The sequence below is a fragment of the Nylanderia fulva genome, unplaced genomic scaffold (genome assembly GCF_048542155.1).
Source record: "Nylanderia fulva isolate GAGA-0341 unplaced genomic scaffold, ASM4854215v1 Scaffold21, whole genome shotgun sequence".
NCBI classification, from domain to species: Eukaryota; Metazoa; Arthropoda; class Insecta; order Hymenoptera; family Formicidae; genus Nylanderia; species Nylanderia fulva.
Genome location: NW_028190275.1, coordinates 1165207 through 1183701, shown reverse-complemented (window position 1 = coordinate 1183701; position 18495 = coordinate 1165207). Strand labels below are relative to the sequence as shown.

The 18495-nt window shown below is 33.3% G+C and overlaps 2 protein-coding genes across 3 annotated transcripts; one reads left to right on the top strand and one right to left on the bottom strand.

Moving 5' to 3' along the window:
* Window positions 1–132: 132 nt before the first annotated feature.
* Window positions 133–3024, top strand: LOC114939785 (uncharacterized). Its single transcript, XM_029314200.2, has 2 exons — window positions 133–395; window positions 1101–3024. The coding sequence occupies exons 1-2, from the start codon at window positions 316–318 to the stop codon at window positions 1756–1758; spliced, it is 738 nt and encodes a 245-aa protein (XP_029170033.2). The 5' UTR covers window positions 133–315; the 3' UTR covers window positions 1759–3024.
* Window positions 3025–3575: 551 nt separating this feature from the next.
* Window positions 3576–18039, bottom strand: Ttd14 (TRPL translocation defect 14). 2 transcript variants are annotated; one of them, XM_085482580.1, is made up of 11 exons: window positions 17482–18039; window positions 14497–14564; window positions 13388–13425; window positions 12533–12570; window positions 8312–8440; window positions 8165–8237; window positions 7527–7927; window positions 7137–7344; window positions 6583–6764; window positions 6436–6480; window positions 6239–6304 (listed from the first exon to the last, which is right to left on the bottom strand). In XM_085482580.1, exons 1-10 carry the CDS (start codon window positions 17519–17521, stop codon window positions 6476–6478), a joined length of 1182 nt encoding a protein of 393 aa, XP_085338706.1. In that variant the 5' UTR covers window positions 17522–18039; the 3' UTR covers window positions 6239–6304; window positions 6436–6475. The 2 variants fall into 2 exon arrangements, with proteins under 2 accessions (XP_029170028.1, XP_085338706.1); XM_029314195.2 differs by lacking the exon at window positions 6436–6480 and having other exon boundaries at window positions 3576–6304; window positions 17482–18024.
* Window positions 18040–18495: the final 456 nt, after the last annotated feature.

Genomic DNA, 18495 nt, shown 5'->3' with positions numbered 1-18495 from the left:
TGCCGGAAGAATTTCGAAACGTCAGCGCTTCGATGGATCGACCAATCGGGAGGGAGTCGAGTCGCGTCTATATAGTTATTTTCTATACTCCGCGGTCAAAGGACGGCCATATTGATTTTTAGTTGGAAAATTGTATCAGATGGCGCCACTCTAGCGCCTGGTGCAAACTTTTTTTTTTCTTCCCGGAGTAGCGGAGTTTGTCGGCCCGGTCGGAGTGTTTGACATCTGACCTCGCGTGATGATTAGATTAGTTATTATTAGTTGTCGCGCGATTAGATCGTCTAGTTTGTAGGAATCGACTGAAATTTTGTTATTATGGCTTCCTTGGTCGCGGATTACGGGACCTCCTCCGGTTCTGACAGCGAGACGAACGGTGACGTTTCGGATGATGATGCGTAAGTTTGGATCACTGTGAGCTGCTGTCCAATTTAGCTTTTATCCTTTTTTTCAAGCGCTTCTCCATCACCTCACTTTAATCCTCATCTAATCTTCTATAGAAAGCATGAAACTCAATTATTCTACCTACAGGAAAATTGTACGAAATTTAGTTTTTCGATGATACGTATTCGATTTAATAGGTCACGCAAACATAAGGCTAAATATGGATTGTTGTTATAGCTAATACTAAATATTATTACTTCAAATGATACATTTTGTTTTTTTTTCACTTTCATGATGTTCTTCTTTTGCATTTAGAACTGGATATATAAAGATTTGTTTACGTCAGATTATATGCATTGTATCTTACAATTTGATTCTTTGTACTATTTATATAATTTCGTCTCTTTTTTTCTCTTTTCTTTTTCTCTCCTTTCAAGTCACACAAGCAGAAATATCTATTTAATTTTTTTCTTTTATTTTTTTTCCATTGCTTGAATATAATTTTATTTTATCTTAGAATTCACCACTCATCCGTCTATTCTATGTATTAAAAGTGATACACATGAAATATCCATCTTAATATATAATAAGAATCAAATCATTGTTATAATATTCATTGAGAACAAAATATCATGATAAACATTTATTCAAATTTAGCAACCCTATGTACATACAGAATGTGGCTTGTTCTTTGTAATCTGATATTGCCTCACCGTTAGCTTTAAGGGTGCGGACAAGGCGGAGTCAGAGGAGGATGAAGAAGAAGAAGAAGAAGAAGAAGATGATGATGATGATGATGATAACGATGAGAATAGCAACGCGCACAATGACGAGAACGGACACGTGAGAATAAACGAAACAGCAGCTTCCAGAGAAAAGCTTCCATTGCCTACCCCAGATTTTAATAGCGCTCCATTGTTGAGAACTTCAGTGTTCTCGAATCCGTTTGTTGAAGCGGAGCGGGCGAAGAGCGCGATTCTGGAAAAGCACGTGAAGATGACGCCCACGTTGGACGATACAAAGATGATAAACGGCCGCAAGATCTGCTGGAATTATCGGAAGGGCCGCTGCCGATTCGGTCACAACTGCACCTTTGCCCACGACTCGGATCTGCATCGTACCGCGGCTGAATTAGAAGCACTGCGGACTCCGCAGGAGACGCTGGTCTGTCAGACTCGATACAGCAATGGACAGCAACAGCAGACATCACCTGTCACGAACGATGAAGAGAACGAGGTAGATCAGGAGAACAATCAGACTGCGAACAGAAAACGCAAGAAGAGGCCAGGCTTGAGCCAATTGTTGCTTCCGAGTAAGAGAGTCTTTAAGCTATACAAAGCGCAACAACAACAGCAACAACAAACCAAAACTAGATGAATAACGTTCGTTCATTTGGTATAGCGATAAGAAATGAAACTCTGTCTTCTAGCCAAGTCCGTTACACCTCCTATGTGAGAACATAGAATCGAAAAATACGCGCAATGAGCGATTTCGTGGAAAAAAGAATTGCAGCGCAAAATAAATTGAACGAATTTTGTAGAAGCTTTTAATGGTGAAAATGGTAAGAAAATTGTAAGAAGAGAATTCTGAAAGACGAAAATGTGAAACAATTATAAGAGAAAAATTGCGAATAATTTTTGATTCGTTCTCGTGTTACGCATATTCGAATTTCCATCTTTTGTCCCACACAATATAATGGAACCCATTATTGTCTGGTAATGGAACTAACAAAATCTCAAGATTTAGATTAACATTATTAATTAAATGAACAAAAGCGATATAGATATAAAAAAAATTACGATTTATGCTTCCAATGCGAATCTAATCTGCGATGTGTAGGATAGGATTGTTTGAGAAATTTTTGTTATCATAAATCTACGAAAGACTATTCCATATACAAAGCGTACGCAGCTTATGATTTGTCTCTCGTACACGACGCATAAAATGTCTTCTTGTTATACCGTGTTTTCCTATATATTTATCATGATTAACTATTTTATTGTTTACTAGATATATTAATTAGAATTGTTTGTATGTAAAGAAAACCAAATAATACTTTACAATAAATTCGATACACAGTGTATCGTTATACTATATATTCCAAATTCCATTCGACGATTTGGAAATAAATCTTTATATGTATCAGATGACGATACTTCCATACGTTTCTGTGAACTTTATGATTAAGCAAAGCGTAATTGTTTGGTTCGATTGTATCTGTTTTTATAAAGAAACAGATTTTTTTGGAATTTCTTATGCTACAATCAAATGAAATAAATTCGATACTCGGTCAGATTTAATTGCAACTTCTAGACGTCAGAAGAATGATCGAAAAGTCATTTACTAATATATACTAATCTGTTAATGAAGAATTAATTAATTGATTATATGGTAATAGGGGAATATAACGAAACATCATTAACAAATTAAAAACTTAGTCAATTTTATGCAGTTTGAGCGGTTGAATACAGTGATTTTAAAACACTAATTATCTGTTAAAGAGAAAACAATAATTATATTGTTAAGTCAATATAGAAGAATCAATGGAAACCCAAAAATTTATCTATATAATGTGACTTGAAAGAGGCTTCGAGAAATCTGAGGATTTCTAAAAAGTTGCCAATAAAATCAGCTATGCTGAAATATTGTCTCGTTTGATTTGTGCTTTCTTACCCAATACAGTAATAGAATATATGTAATAGATATATATACGTACACAAGAAAACTACATCTAAAAGATTGTCAAAAAATAAATTTAAAAAATTTTAAAGACTTTGAAAAGCTAAAGCTCTGATTAAAAAAATGTGGATTTTGAATTTAATTTTCTGAATGATAAAACATTTATAATTAAATCAAATCATACAATTCCTCGACTTATTTCGATATTCTTATTGTTGTCATAAATATAATTGCTTGTCTTGTTATCAATGACTTATTTTGATTAATCAGTTAATAAAAACTAGGGAATGATAAAAATATATATTTTTAATTCTTTATTCATGTGGACTTATATAAAAAAAATTCAATCTTATTTGTCTAATAAGTGAAATTTCAAAGAAATATTAATGAATGTTATATTGAAATAGGAATAACTATCAGCTAATAAGATGGTTTAAGAATAAAATTGTCAGAGGGAAAGAAAAATAATCTTTGGAGCAGATTTTATGTATAATGACAAGACATGAGACACGATAGGCACGTGACATTTTTTTTATTAGACGCTCATGGGTACAACATTCTGTTCTTTTTCAAATCCATTATCTACGTAAATTGTGAGTGCGCGTTGATAATAATTCACTATTGCATTATTTCTCTCGATTGAAAATATAGACTTTCGCGTTTGTACATATATATATATTTGTATATATATACATACATACATATATATCTTTTTCTCTTCTTTTCTTTAATTTCCATGAATGAATGTTTCACAGGCACTTTGTCTCTAAACAGTGGCGAAATTTACGAATGATCAGTTGGCGTGTGTGGAAAATGCGAGAACGATACATATGAAGTATTTCTTTATAGTACTTTATATAAGCGTCATCGCAGAATTCATCACTGAGGCTTTTAGGGTCACGAGTAACATACGGAGATCTCGCACAATCATTTTTCTATCGCAGTTGATTTTGCCTTGCAAAGTTATCTGTTAAGTTATATATGCGAGATCTTTCATAATTACATCGACAACACATATTACAATTAATCACAGAAATAGTAGATTTGACGAAAATGATTGCGCCACTTTATATACAATTAACTTAATTATTTCTACGGGCAAGCACCTATTAAGTACTGATAAGTATATTCGATCGTTAAAAGTTCGCCGCAATTGAAATAAAGAGTTCTACACCATATTTTTTTTGTTTTGACGATTGAGTTATCAGATTATAAAACATTTCAATGCCTAATTCTTTCACAAGTTGAAAAGATTTTAAGCAAATCATATAAAGATAATGTTACACCATTTTGGTTTGATGAAAAAAGAAAGCGATAGGATACAATTTAGGATACAACCGTCTTTTTCTCTTCCTCTTAGTCTTTGGAGATAAACGATCTCGTATGTAATTTCTTTCACGAGAATCGAAATTTCGGAAAATTTAATTTCCAATAGAATTTACAAAAATAAATAAATATACAAAATAATACATATATAACATATTCTTTGAGAATAAGTTAAATAACATCATTATAAAACTAATTTCAATCCTTTGCTCAAATCAAGCAAGCTTTATTTCGAGATTCAGAATTCTAATCTTAATTGAATTAAAGAGGATTGATTGCCACATAAAATTATCACATTGTATATAGATCAATAAATTTACATCAAAAATGCAATATATTAATATCTCTTAAAAAAATTTGTGAAACATCTTAATATTGAATTTTCTTTTTAAAAAATCTGATAACTCTTAAAATCTCTGTCTCCTCGATATTGTATTACTGTATACCTTACAATTTATAGATCACTTAATAATCAATAAACTCGAATTCGATTGCGCGTGTCATTTCAAAATTTAATAAATACTTTGAACTTTTACTATATGACTGTATTGCAAAATGCTACAATGTTATCAGAATAAAATTCTCAAAATCTTTAGACTTTTTTTTGGCATGACATTAAGTAAAACAGTTAAAGGGATAATAATACATTTAACACTTTTTAAATTTCCAATAAATTTTGCAAATAGTCTCAAGAGAATTCTCCAAACATTCCTTGGGACACGATATAATCGTCCGAAATAAATTGATTGCTTTGCGTACTCGAACGTCATGACACAATACGTGCATATCTCTATCACAATCGCTCTCTCAAGTTTTCGAGAGTTGACAGACAATACTTGAGGTACAGTATGTAAAATAGATTAGAGTAAACTAGTGTAAAATAAAGCGAAGTACAAATACTTGGTGCGTCAATGGACATTGCTCGTTCAATGGGACTTTATCGAAAATTTGCCAAGGCCTCGTTTCACCAACGTCGTTTAATACTCATTTAACTTATTTTTCGCCTCGTTCTGGAATTAGATTTAGAAAGAGACGAGTAATGAGTTAAATTATAATGAAACTTATTTTTCAATCGCGCAAAGGTTCACAACAAACCTTATATATATATAATATTCAATCATTTGTGATTTCTCTTCATTTTTTTTATTTGGAATTTGTTTGGAGGGATTTTTTTTTAAATCGTAAGAAAATGTTAAAGTGAAAAATCTATTATTTAAAAATGTTTTAAGTATAGATGTATATCTTTTAAGTACTGATCTTCTCGTGCATAAACTTTCGTTTCGAAAGATTTGTGAGGTGCATCGGATTCCGATTCAAGTTCGATCGACGTTGACAAAACTAGCCATAAAAGTTTCACACAGGGATTTCTTAAGTACGATACGCAAGCCCGATTAAAAAATAGATATATTATCTATGTGAAATTTCAGAGGTCCTATCAGAGGCTAATTATAGTTACTATTTATCCAAAACTGTTAAGTTAGATAGTCCGCGTCGATACTGATAAATCCGCGCTACAGTTTGGAATTATTCACGAGTTGAAATGGTTTTGTTGCATTCAAATTTTTTGTTCACGGGCGTCCAACCATTGAAATCTATTCTCGAAATCCGTTCTTCTGCGATTCGACTTTTAATTTTCGTAAACTTTCGTCCAGCTTTGTGATTGGACCGTCGAGTTTAGAATGATAAATTTTCGATTTTTGATCGTCGCCGTTCATATTATATCGTTCGGCTAATGATGCTTTACCGTTTGCCAGACCGTTTTGTACGCCGTTGATGATCTTGTTGCAGACTGTTTGTTGACCATTTAAATTGGAACTCAACGTGTCACTCGCTTTGCAATCGAGTCCGTTGCTTTGTATTTCCGCTAGACTCTTTGAGAGCTTGTTGATACCTGGGTTCTCTGTCAACTGCATCGTGCCTGTAAGATAAGATATCGAATGTTGTTCAGATACTATGGTTCTGTCATTACTAGTTTTAGATAATTACTATTATTTAAAATAATTAAAATACAAGAACTTTAAATAATTAAAAAAATTAAAATCGAATTACTTTTCCAGGTGTAAAATCTTTTCAGCTTGGATGTACGAATCTAATCTGTCGGATATAAATCCGTAAAAATAAGTATGTACGATATGCTCATAAAACATAAATTTAAATATATTTAAATAACATGATAGTATATTCATAGAGCAATACCGTGCATATTGTGGCAATATTTATTGGTACTATTCCATTCTTCGCGCAAGCTGAGATTGAACATGCTGTAGTCCGGATTGTTAGTGACTTCTTTCTCGATTGTCAGGAACTGAGGCAGGATGTTTTTTAGTTCATCACCCGTCAATGCTGTATACGTTTCGAGTAACATCAAACCTCGACATCTGCACAGTATACACACATTTTAAAATAATATATATGTTTTCCTCTCATATTTAATAAACTTACTTATACATAAATAAGAGATTAAAGCGAATAATCTTAGAAGATAAAAATCAGAAAAAAAATTTGTTTTAATTAATTTGAGTCTTAAATTATATAATTTAATTATATAATTAGTAATTATAAAGATGTTTTATACTATTTGCATGTAAACATCACTATCAAGACTAGCATAAACAGGTCGATCGTACGAAGTATCTCAGTCTTATCTAGAGTCACTTTTTATCTACTATTGGTTCTTTGATAAATTTAAAATTTAGATTTTATTATTAAAAAAGTATTGCGTCATTTAAGTGCATCGATTGCGCTCTTACCTGGGGTGCGCCGGCTCTCTATATATATCTAACTGAAAATACTGATTGTTGATCAGAAAGCAACGACGACGCTTGAAGATTGTAAAGTGCGAATCGTCGCGCTGAGCCAGCATGTTCAGGTAGTCTCGATGCGTCAACTGAGTTTTCACCTCGATTACTTGGCCGCACATCTTCGGTCGACGGATTGTGTGAATGTATGACCAATGACCTTAAAGAATAAAAAATTTTGATTATTAAACGGATTTTCGTTCGACGAGTGACATCATTGATTGTTAATTTGTGAAACAATAATCGACACGAGTTAATTAATTTTCAAGTAATTCGAATAAATAAATAAAATGATTAGATATTTGTAGGAAAGAAATGAAAGCTTTTCGTCGGTTGCTTCACCTTTTTGGCCACGCTTGCGTAAACGCGCCTGCATTTTGGGATTGTTGCTTTGCAGGTAATTGTGCACAACATCGAAGTCCTGAAAGGGCGGAAACTCGGTGTCCGCTGGTAGAGGCGCCTTCACGAGGAACTTGACCTTGCGACTGCTGGCGCGCAACCGATCGCCGGTGTCGATGCCGAGTTTCTGGCACACGCACTCGATCATTCGGCAGATCTTGGACTCGAAGTCCTGGGAGTTGTCGATCACGTCGAAGTATGGATGGCCAACCCAGGAGGCTGCGGCCTTGTAGTCGAGTTCGCGAGCGAGCTCAACACCCTCCGAGCGACACGCGTGCTCCTCCGTGGAGTAGAACTCCTCAGCGCCGTTCGCCGCCGAAACCATGTGGATGATTTGATTGTACCTGGTTGACACACGTGAATGCTTTAATAGTAAAAATACATACTATTTTTTATATTAACGATGAAGTGTAATACGCGAGATACATAGATGGTATAACTGGCAATATAGCACAGTAGCATTGAAAGTTATGCAAGCGTGAAACAGAGAGAAAGAGAGATGAATTTTCCAATTATCGATTTTCCTCAGGAACAAAGGTATATGCATTTTTCAAGCTCTCCTTGCGTATCTCTGATCTTACCTGTTGTCTCTTAGCTCGACATTGTTCCATCCGTTGGAAGCCATCATGAGTTCCCATTTATCTTTCGAAATGACTGAAAGACATCTCTCGTTGATTTTTTTTTTTAAGTAAAATTTAATTAAATCATTATCAAACTCTTGTACTTACAAGCGGAGGCGTCCATCGCTCCACGATCACAGATGATCAAGCAATTTCTGGAGCAACTTTCACCCAGTTGAAAGAATGTGTTCTCTATTTGTATCATCGTGCGCAGGAGATTCTCCTGAAATTTGAACGCTGCAACACACGCGTAAAAAAATTCAATATAAACAAGATATTTTCATTGATTTCAAAATATCATTTGTACAAGGACGAGATTTGTGCATGGACTTTGATGGTGCTTTGAAGCGCTAGCCTGAATATAATCGCGTTGTTTATCTTTAAGGGAAAAGAGAGACCTAAAATTCAAGGGAAAAATCTAAATGCTTAGCTCAATAAATTTTCCTACTATAATACATCTGGTGAATTACAGCAAATGTGCTAAACAACTTTCGTTCGGAAAATGTTTCCTCTTTTAGAAATCTGACAGATTTCTGAAAGACATGTTGTTTGGACTCTTGTCATTCAACGTCTTTAAGCGCTAGCCTAGCGAGACGGGCGGACAATCCTCGTTCGTTTGAGTGACATGAGGGTACAAGTATTTATGATTTTACATCAATAGACCTTTCATTTAACATATGTCCTTGGACTTATTGATGTTATCTTGCCAGTGATCTCAAAATAGCTAGAACAAGATTTATATCCAGAATAGTACTATCTCAGTTGACTGAAGAGATCAAAATCTCTTATTTTAGGATAGAAAAATGCACGAGGATTCGTCTCTCGTCGACGAGTTCTAGAGTGTCTTGTGTTTCAAGATCGAGACACAATGAAAAATGGAATAGTAAAAAAAATAAATGTAAGCAATATAAAATATAATATTACTATGCACAGGAACAATCACTACAAAAAGCGATCAATTAACTGACAGATGTGGCTAACTATTTGTAAGAGATAAGATCAGACTTCTATGTCTACTAGATGATATACGAATAAAGTACATCGACACTAAGGATTAATTTCTAGAAAAAATACATTAAAAAGAAAATAAAAAATTAAGAATTTAATTTTACACGAGAGATGAAAAATTCATCTTACAAAGCTAAAATCTCAATCATCAGTTATTAAAAATTGATTAATAAATGTATTAATTCTATTGCAATTTTTTTTAAATATATTTTTAAACGTGTTAATAGAAATTTTATTTTAATAGTCGGATTTTTGATATATAATTTATTCTTACATATTTCATCGTGTCTCGAACCACACTCTAGCGATTACTCGACTCACCCACACCGGAATTGACTTCCAGGATCTCCGGCCATCTCGCCTTGCCTTCATAGGCTTCATTCTTATGATTTAGACACGAAGATTTCGTGTGCGAAGGAAACGAGCTCTCTGCTAAAATTAATCGATTCTTGACGTATCGTCATTGAGATCCGAAAAAAATTCTCGAATCGGAAAAATGTCAAATTTCTTTTCTCTTTTACATATTATGATCGAATCATGTTAAAGTTATCACATTTCTTCTTTCAAAAATTAAGGAATTGAAAGGAATCGATGAACCTTTATTAGACCCGTGATTTAAATTTCAACTTCGTATCTTTGTAAGAATGTTTGATGCTATAACTTCCGAATGTTTTCCGTTTCTTTTTGCACATCTTCAAAACAGACTTCAATCTCGAGGATCTAATAACGTTGACGACATCAGAAAAACATGCGAGTCGTATTATCGTATCCAAGTTTTATAAACATCATCTTTTTTTACTGGCGATAATTTTCGCAAAAAAATGACAAATATAAATATAAAGATATTAATAAGTCGATGGAGTTAGCTTGTTAATCCTTAATGCGATAATTGAAAATGTCAATTTTTTTCAATTTACTATGAATTGCTTACTTAATCTGCGAAAAATCAGATTGTTTAAAAACTGTTAACTTTTCTTGTAATTGAAATAAGATATTATTCTATACCTTTGTATGATTATGTAACACATAATTATGTTACAATACAAAAGCGTAATGTACAACACACACACAAAAGCGTATATAATTATATACAATACAATAGAGTAATCTTAGGAATTTCTTAATTATTCACGTTTCCACAAATTTACGGTCAATAACCAAAGAAAATCGTAAACATTAGGCATGTTATCCATATTATAGTTACAAGATTTATTATATTTTTGTAAAAGAGCTCTCACATGAAAAAAATTGCGTATTTTTTTATAAAGATTATATAACAGAAAAACTAAGACAGTCGAAACACATTTCATATCTAATCCAACAAAAATGATGATAAACATATGCATAAAATGAAACCGAAGAAGCCTGATATTCGTATTCGTTCAAGGGCGAGTTGATTAAAGCAGCACGATTGACTTACGTAAGGGCGAATAAAAATGCAAACACGTTTCGAGTAACAATACCACCCATGTAGCATAATATGTATTATCTTTGCTCCATAAAACTCTTTCAATCTCGATACACAATGAGAAAGAAATTTAATAATAAATTTAAAAATTTTCAGAAATATCAGTAAAATAATATATATAAAAAAAATATTTGGATATCAATATGATTTAATTAAATACGGTATATTTTGTGCAAGAGTTAAATTATTCGAAGAGAAAAGATGATGAGCGCTCACGAAGAAAATTTTCTGTTAGAATTTTATAAGAGTTTTTCTAATTAATATTTATTACAATAAAAAATATTAATATATACATAGCAAAATTAATCAAACATATTTTATACATCTTATTGTGATAGAAATTATTTTTTCCCCGATTCAGCGACTTTGGACCGATATTTTTCTCGCCTAAGTACATCTCTTTAAGGGGATTAGAGGGGAAATAAAATCTCGAAGTGAGATTATTCTGAAAGTCTTGGCAAAGTACCAAGCAAATTATAATAATATAATTTCCAACGAAAAATCAATTTTTGCATCGACATTCGCGTTCGACTTCGAAGTCTTTATAATTCTAAGTTATATTTATCAATACGCAAGTCTTTAAATTCTTATTGTAAATATTTAATCAGAGAAACTCTTATAAAATTTTCCCAATACTATATTGTCCCACAATTACCATGATTTTTAGGGTAAATTCTAAGAGAAAATTCCCTGTAGTGCAGCAGATTGAAAGCAAATCTGACATGGATAAAAATTGAAAAAATCGTTGATAAAAAAAAAAAAAAAAAAAAAAAAAAAAAAAAAAAAAAAGAGAGAGAGAGAGAGAGAGAGAGAAGATTCTATTAATATATATAATAAATTCTATTAAATTTCCATCGAACTAATAAATTACAATAATAACGAAGATTGACGATCGAGAGCAAAGTCCCTCGCAGGCCAAGCTCGGCGCAAGCCAAGAATCTTGACGTTATGCAATTTGGGTGTTATTATATCGAGTGCAAGAGAGCAGCTTCAGCTTGCGCACGATCCTTCGCGATATATTATAAGTTCGCTCTAGATGCAACGAGACGTTTATATTTTACAAAGGTGTTTTCCGCGACCGGGAGTGATGCTTTCGGAAATTCCGATGCAATTCATGCGCGATATGACTGGTCGAACGGGTTTTCTTTTTTCGCAGCTTTTTTTTCTGCTCGTATCACGATGTCGTGTCAAGATAATGAGATTTTTTTGCTCTTGCTCCGTTTCGTCTGTCCGGGATTTTTCCACCCGCGTTTCATTCTCACGTCGCGATTGCAACGATTGACGCAATCTGCGTCTTGCTACTGGGGGTAATATTTACACGCGCTTTTCGAGGTCAGCAAGAAATAATACCTCGTATTTCCTCGACACTCTCTCGCCTTTACTTAAGAAAAATTGTGAAAAAAAAAACAGAGAAGTAGAAGCCTAAAGTATTGATCCGCGCGAAACAAATTAATTTTTATCTAGGGTGTTGCATCAAATTAATGGAAATAATTTAAATTTCTTCGTAATTAATTGTATTAACTTTCGCGCAAAAGAAAGAAAATAATGTTTCAACGCGTTTTATTAATTTTCGCGCTTATATTATGGAAAATTTAATTTTTAACTTAATTTCGATCCTCGTGTCACACTTATTAAACGTTAAATCTTTCAATATATAATAACGATATCAGATTATTAATTCGCATTAAATAATTTCAAGAATGATTTAAAGAAATTTGAAAAAAGATTAATCATAAAAGAAATAAACATAAGAGACGAATCTGCACTCTTAATAATCGAAAGCTTCGCTGAAATGAAGGGAGGAATGATGGGGGATTGTGAAGATGCGAAAGGGATGTAATCTGCAGACTTACCCTCTTCCGCGTTCAGGTCTGAAAACTTGATGCCGCCGCTGAAATGGAAAAAAGCAGACAGCAGATATGAGACGATTGTATAAGAACGCACGCTGTGATACGCGTTTGATTTAATTGAGTTTAATCGAAATGTTTATAACGCAATGATGTTAAAGTAATCTTGATCTCGCAGCTGCAACTGCAGCGGCGTTGAAGGAGCTTTCGTTTTAATAAACGCGGACTTATCTTAAATTTCCAGTATATCTCTATATATATCGCTATTGTTTTCGGCGAAATAGACTTTTAAAAACAATCGAGCGTTTAATTGAAATTTTTGCGTAGTTCTTCAACACGATGCAAATCAAATGTAAATTACTTTACGCTCGTTTAACAAAGCGTTCACTCTTGGGTGTGTTTCGCGAATGTTTCTTCGCGATACAATCAATATTTGGTAATTGAAACGAGAATGAGAGGCTTTAACTGCGACTTTATTTCAACCTCGAAAATTGTCCTTTAACCCTGGAATGCATAAAACTAAATAAATATACGTGATCCGGTGAGACATCTTATATATTTTCATGCTTACTCAGTATGAAAATATATAACGCAGTATTTCCTATATTTTCGAACAATTTACAAATCAATTCGAGACCACACGGTATATAATATTCCATTTAAATTTCCCAAGGTTCTTCGAGGTAGTTTAATTCGTGCTAATCTTTATTTCGAGGGTGCATTCCAAGGTTAATGCAAAAGAAAACCGTAAATTGCCCGAGCGTGACTTTCGTTCCGGTTTCTCTCTTTCTTTTCTTTCGTTTTATTTATTATTATTATTTTTTTTTTTTTTGATAAATTTGTGATCGTGTAATTGCATACCTGAGCAGCACGGTCGCTGTCTCGGGGACACGGAACACCTGAAAAAGAAGACAACCACCGCTCTATCGAATCCACAACGAAGCGTAAAAGCCCCCCGAAACTAGATCGCGTTTTCACTTTCCTCTCTCCTCGATATTTTTTTTATTTAACTAGCAAAACACAATTCACCGAGACATTTATATACATATGTATATGTTTATATGTATATGTATGTATGTATACAGAGAAAATTTTCTCTTAGAATTTACTCTGAAAATTACGGTAATCATGAGATAATATAGTATTGAAATTTTCAAGAGTTTCTCCGATTTACCACAAATATTTATTACAATAAAAATATTAATATTTATTGCAATAAGATGTCAAATATGTTCGATTAATTTTACTATGTACATATTAATATTTTTTATTGTGGCAAATATTAATCCGAGAAACTCTTATAAATGGTAGGTCCACGATTACCATGATTTTCAGGGTACAAATTCAAAGAGAAAATTCTCTCTATGTGTGTGTATATGTATATATATATATATATATATGTATGTATATATGTATCATCTAATTGCAAAACTAATTAAATATATAATTATCTCGATATTTTTTCTTTTATAAAGAGAAATCGACAGATGGTCGATAGAATAAGTTTGATGATCCATTACTTTAAAATCACCCTGTACGTCCGATTATATATGAACTCGTCGTGTGCAATTTATACGACGAAGTAGAGAATCTCTAGCTACGGAAAAACTAGTTTACGCTGTAATACATTATCCTTGACTCGAATTATCATAGAGCACGCGACAATCGAACGGTTTCTATGTGTAAGTATATATATTCAGTATACTCTATACAGGATTATTAAAATCATCCCCATCTCGGTTATATCACTAATAAGGGATGACTCTATATAGATTGGGGTAATATTATACGGCGATATCTCTGTCAAATATCCAAACTAATCACGGAATCGAGCGAGTCTCTCGCTCGGAGAGAAAAGCAAATCAGTCAGGGGGGAAGAAGGGGAGAGGAACAAAGTTCCACTTTTTTTTTTCCTCTTATGGAAAAATTTTCATCGTGAAGTAAACATTTAAAACCAAGTAGAGACCTACCTTCCAGCCCATGTTCTCGAAGAAGGTGCACAGCCTGGTCTGCCCGGTTGTTTTGCCACCGCACGGTCCTGCAATCGAACGCAACAAATTAGACTATATATCTGCACCATCTCTTCGTTTTGCGTCGTAAGAAAAAGGCGGGAAATCGATATATCGAATCGTTGCACGTGGAATTTCCATTTCGCGCGCTATTTGACATTTGACGTTATTCTGTTCCTCTTTACTGTTTTCTCGTTATATAAGATAAACGACGAGCGTATACGAAAAGGCAAACGGCCAATAAAAGGCAAATTGAATGTAATTGGTGTGCGCCGACACGGCTATTAACCCGACGCGACGAGACGCGTCATCTTCACGAGGATGCGATGACAAATTAGACCCACCACGAGAGGGCCTTAAAATAAATCACAACTGCCATTCGGCTGAAATAGTCTCATCTCATCTTAAATTCTCAAAAAATACTCAATCATGTGTCAAGTACTATAAAAAAATTACACAGAATTTCTTCCACCTCCTCTACGTTTTTCTCTCCAAAAATACAATAAAAATAAAATAAATTTATCTGACGTCAACGATAAAATGAAGCTATTCCAACAAAACTATCGAATCGTTTTTTTTTATGGTTTTCGATCTTTAATGGTTTTAGACAAAACAGATAACAAAAAGAACTTTTATCGAACTTTATCGCGAAATGAGAAAAATAAGACCGTGTGACTCACACAATATAAAACATTTAAAAAGGTTGTTCCCAAATTTACTGTTCCTTTCGTTTAACGACAACAAATGATAAAGCGCTGACAAATCTTATCTGTCAAACTTTTGGAATTCAAAGAACTTCACGTGCAACGATGCATTATATAAAACGCAAATAAAATATGAACGATTTAATATACCTACAATAAATACAAGTAACGAATAATGAGCTATTAACAAATAAAATTTCATTCCGAACAGTAGATAATACATAAAAATTTTAACAAAATTTACACAGAGAGAATATTCTTTTAGAATTTGCCCTGAAAATCATGGTAATCGTAGGATAATATTGAAAGAATTTTATAAGAGTTTCTCTGATTAATATTTACACCACAATAAAATCTATCTAACTAATATCTACCATAATATAATATAAAATATGTTCGATTAATTTTACTATATACCCATTAATAATTTTTATTGTAGTAAATATTAATCAGAAAATAAAATTCTTTCAATACTGTATTATTCCACGATTATTACTATGTGATTTCCAAGGTAAATTCTAAGAGAAAATGATATCCGTGTATAAATATAATATATATTGATAAATATTTGATAAAAATGATATATAAATATACATGTATAATATTTATATATAAATATAAATATTTATAAATATAAAGAATATTTAATCCATGCCCATCTAGACGGGACATGGACCATCTTCTCTTGAATCACCCTGTACAAAGTTTGCGGCCGCATATTCCTGCGTAGAGTATGGAATCGATCGACATCTGCGTGATTGTGATAACGAAACGTCGCAAAACGCGAGGGACAGACGAGGGACAAAAATTCGTCGCGGAAATTCGCGGTTTTTTTTTGCACAATGCTCTCTCATATATAATTTAATAAAAACCTCTTTCTCTCTCTCTCTCTGTCTCATTTAAATCGAGCGATTGGATCTTGAAAATGAATGCCACGTGCGTCTGTCCACGCCGGTCGAGATATGCAAATGCCAGGAAAATTTCCTCGTGTAAATAAAATTCTCGTGCTCACCCTCTACTCCGGTGTCATGTTCGTCACAAATACCAGAATATCACGGAGATATATGATAGTCGGAATTGCTTGAATTGCGAATTTCATCTTCACGAGAGTTTTTAAAAAAGAAGAGTTGGCTCTGACATATGTAACACGGTTAAGAGCGAAAATCAGATAGAAAATTTAGCAATCAGAGAGAAAATGGTTTTGAAAATAAATCTTTGAATGTAGAACGTGCTGATACTTAATAAAACATTAAAAAATTCGATTCTTTTTATTATAATATGTGATATACACTGAAACAATCTGTTAAGAGTCGATTGAAAGTTTTATCCGATAAATAACACATCTTCGTTCCTTTTCAGATAAGTTTATAAATAAAGAATATGTGCTATCTATCGAATAAAATTTATCAAGAAGTTGGAACTACCAGCCCTAAATAAATAACTATATAACTGCGTAATTATATGAGAGAGAATTAAAATGTTTTTTATTCGAATAATTTTTATACTTTTCGTATTCATATGTATTCTCAAATATATTTTTGAATTTTTGATATATTTTTGAAAGATTGAAATAACAAACTAATGCATAATACAATGCTTTTTCTCTCTTATCGTCTATCTATTTTAATCGAATCTTCGATTCAAGAATAGATACAATATGTAATATGATAAACATACAAAAAATAATTACAGTCGAAAACCAGAGAAATTTCCATAAAAATAAATGGAAATCGACCACTACAAAAGAATAATGAGCCAACATTCTACAAAAGAATAATGAGCACTCAAAAAATATACAAAATACAAGCCAAAAACATAAAAAATAAACTATGCAATATGCAAAGATAAATATACAACAAAGCCGATCATTGTTTTTTTAAGCATATTTTATTTCGAATAAAAAAATAATTAGAAATTTATTTAGAAAAATAAAAAATTAAATGAGAGAGCGCAACTTTAATTTTTTCAATCTAAATACAAAAAAATATATAAAAAATATGAAATAAATTGTCTAAATATACACGAAATACGTGCGTTTAAAAAAAATCAATGTCAGGGGAGGGGGAAAGTTCTTATATCGTATATTTACCCTTGTGTGGTATATATATGTTACACTCGCTTTCGCAAATATAAATCCCTATAAAAATGGACTTGACGAATTACGCACTTGTAATCGACTTGAAATCGAAAAAGTGCGTGCACACAAGAAACGCTATTGTATTTTCTGTTAATATAAACGTACCTCCGGTCAACACAATCTTGTACACGCGTTTCTGATCCATCGTCGCCACGATGATGACGGTCCTACTTCCGTTTTGACCGAATCGTTTCCTCCTTCTCTGTTCCTCTTCGCGACGACGACGACGACGACGGCGATGATGTTGGCGCTTCCTCGAAAGGGATCTTGCTCTTCCGGCGAGGCGAGGGTGCGCGAACGAATGTGCGATACTCTAAGGCGGCAGTAGTCGGTACTATATAAATACCTGGTACATCCCGAGTCGGCGCGTGCTCGACCGCGTGCTTGGACGATGCATGAGAACGGCGATGACGACGACGAAGACGGTGTCTTACGAATTACTCGGCGACCGCCGCTCGCTCCGAACCCGTTTCTTCTTTTAAAGGTATCCGTCGAAGGGACACGCAGCACCGCTCGGTACCTGTACCTGTGCTCCGACTTGACACAACAAACGCACGCGTCCGCCTCGCTCCGTTGCTCGCAGGCCTCTGAAGTGAAGTGAGCTGCGCAGCTGGTCGGCTGGCCGCGACGAGCGGCGCGAAGTCACGCGCGTTCGAAACCGGAACTGACGACACTGAGTGACGTATCGATACTCTCGTGTTCCCGCCAAATTCAAGTCTCTCTCTTCCCGCACGTGTGCCACGGTTTTGTTTATCTTCGAGTCTAAAATTAGATTTAGCAAAGATATATTCTCTTAAAAATATTGATATTTTTGTCTCTAAAATAAATATTTTATAGAATGTTTTATAGAATATCTTGGATATATATATAGGACGATATAATTGAGAATCCTCATAAGTGTTTCTGACGCGCGTTTAAGATTAAATCTAATATTAAAAGATAAATATAACGAGATTAGACGATAATAAATCAATCATCAAAAATTGTTTTGGCTTCTTTAATCGATCGTAATTTTAAAAAATAAACAATTGCATAATCATATATTAAATAAAAACAAAAATTATCTAATTTTGTCATATATATATGTATATATATATATTATTTACTGCAAACTTTTAT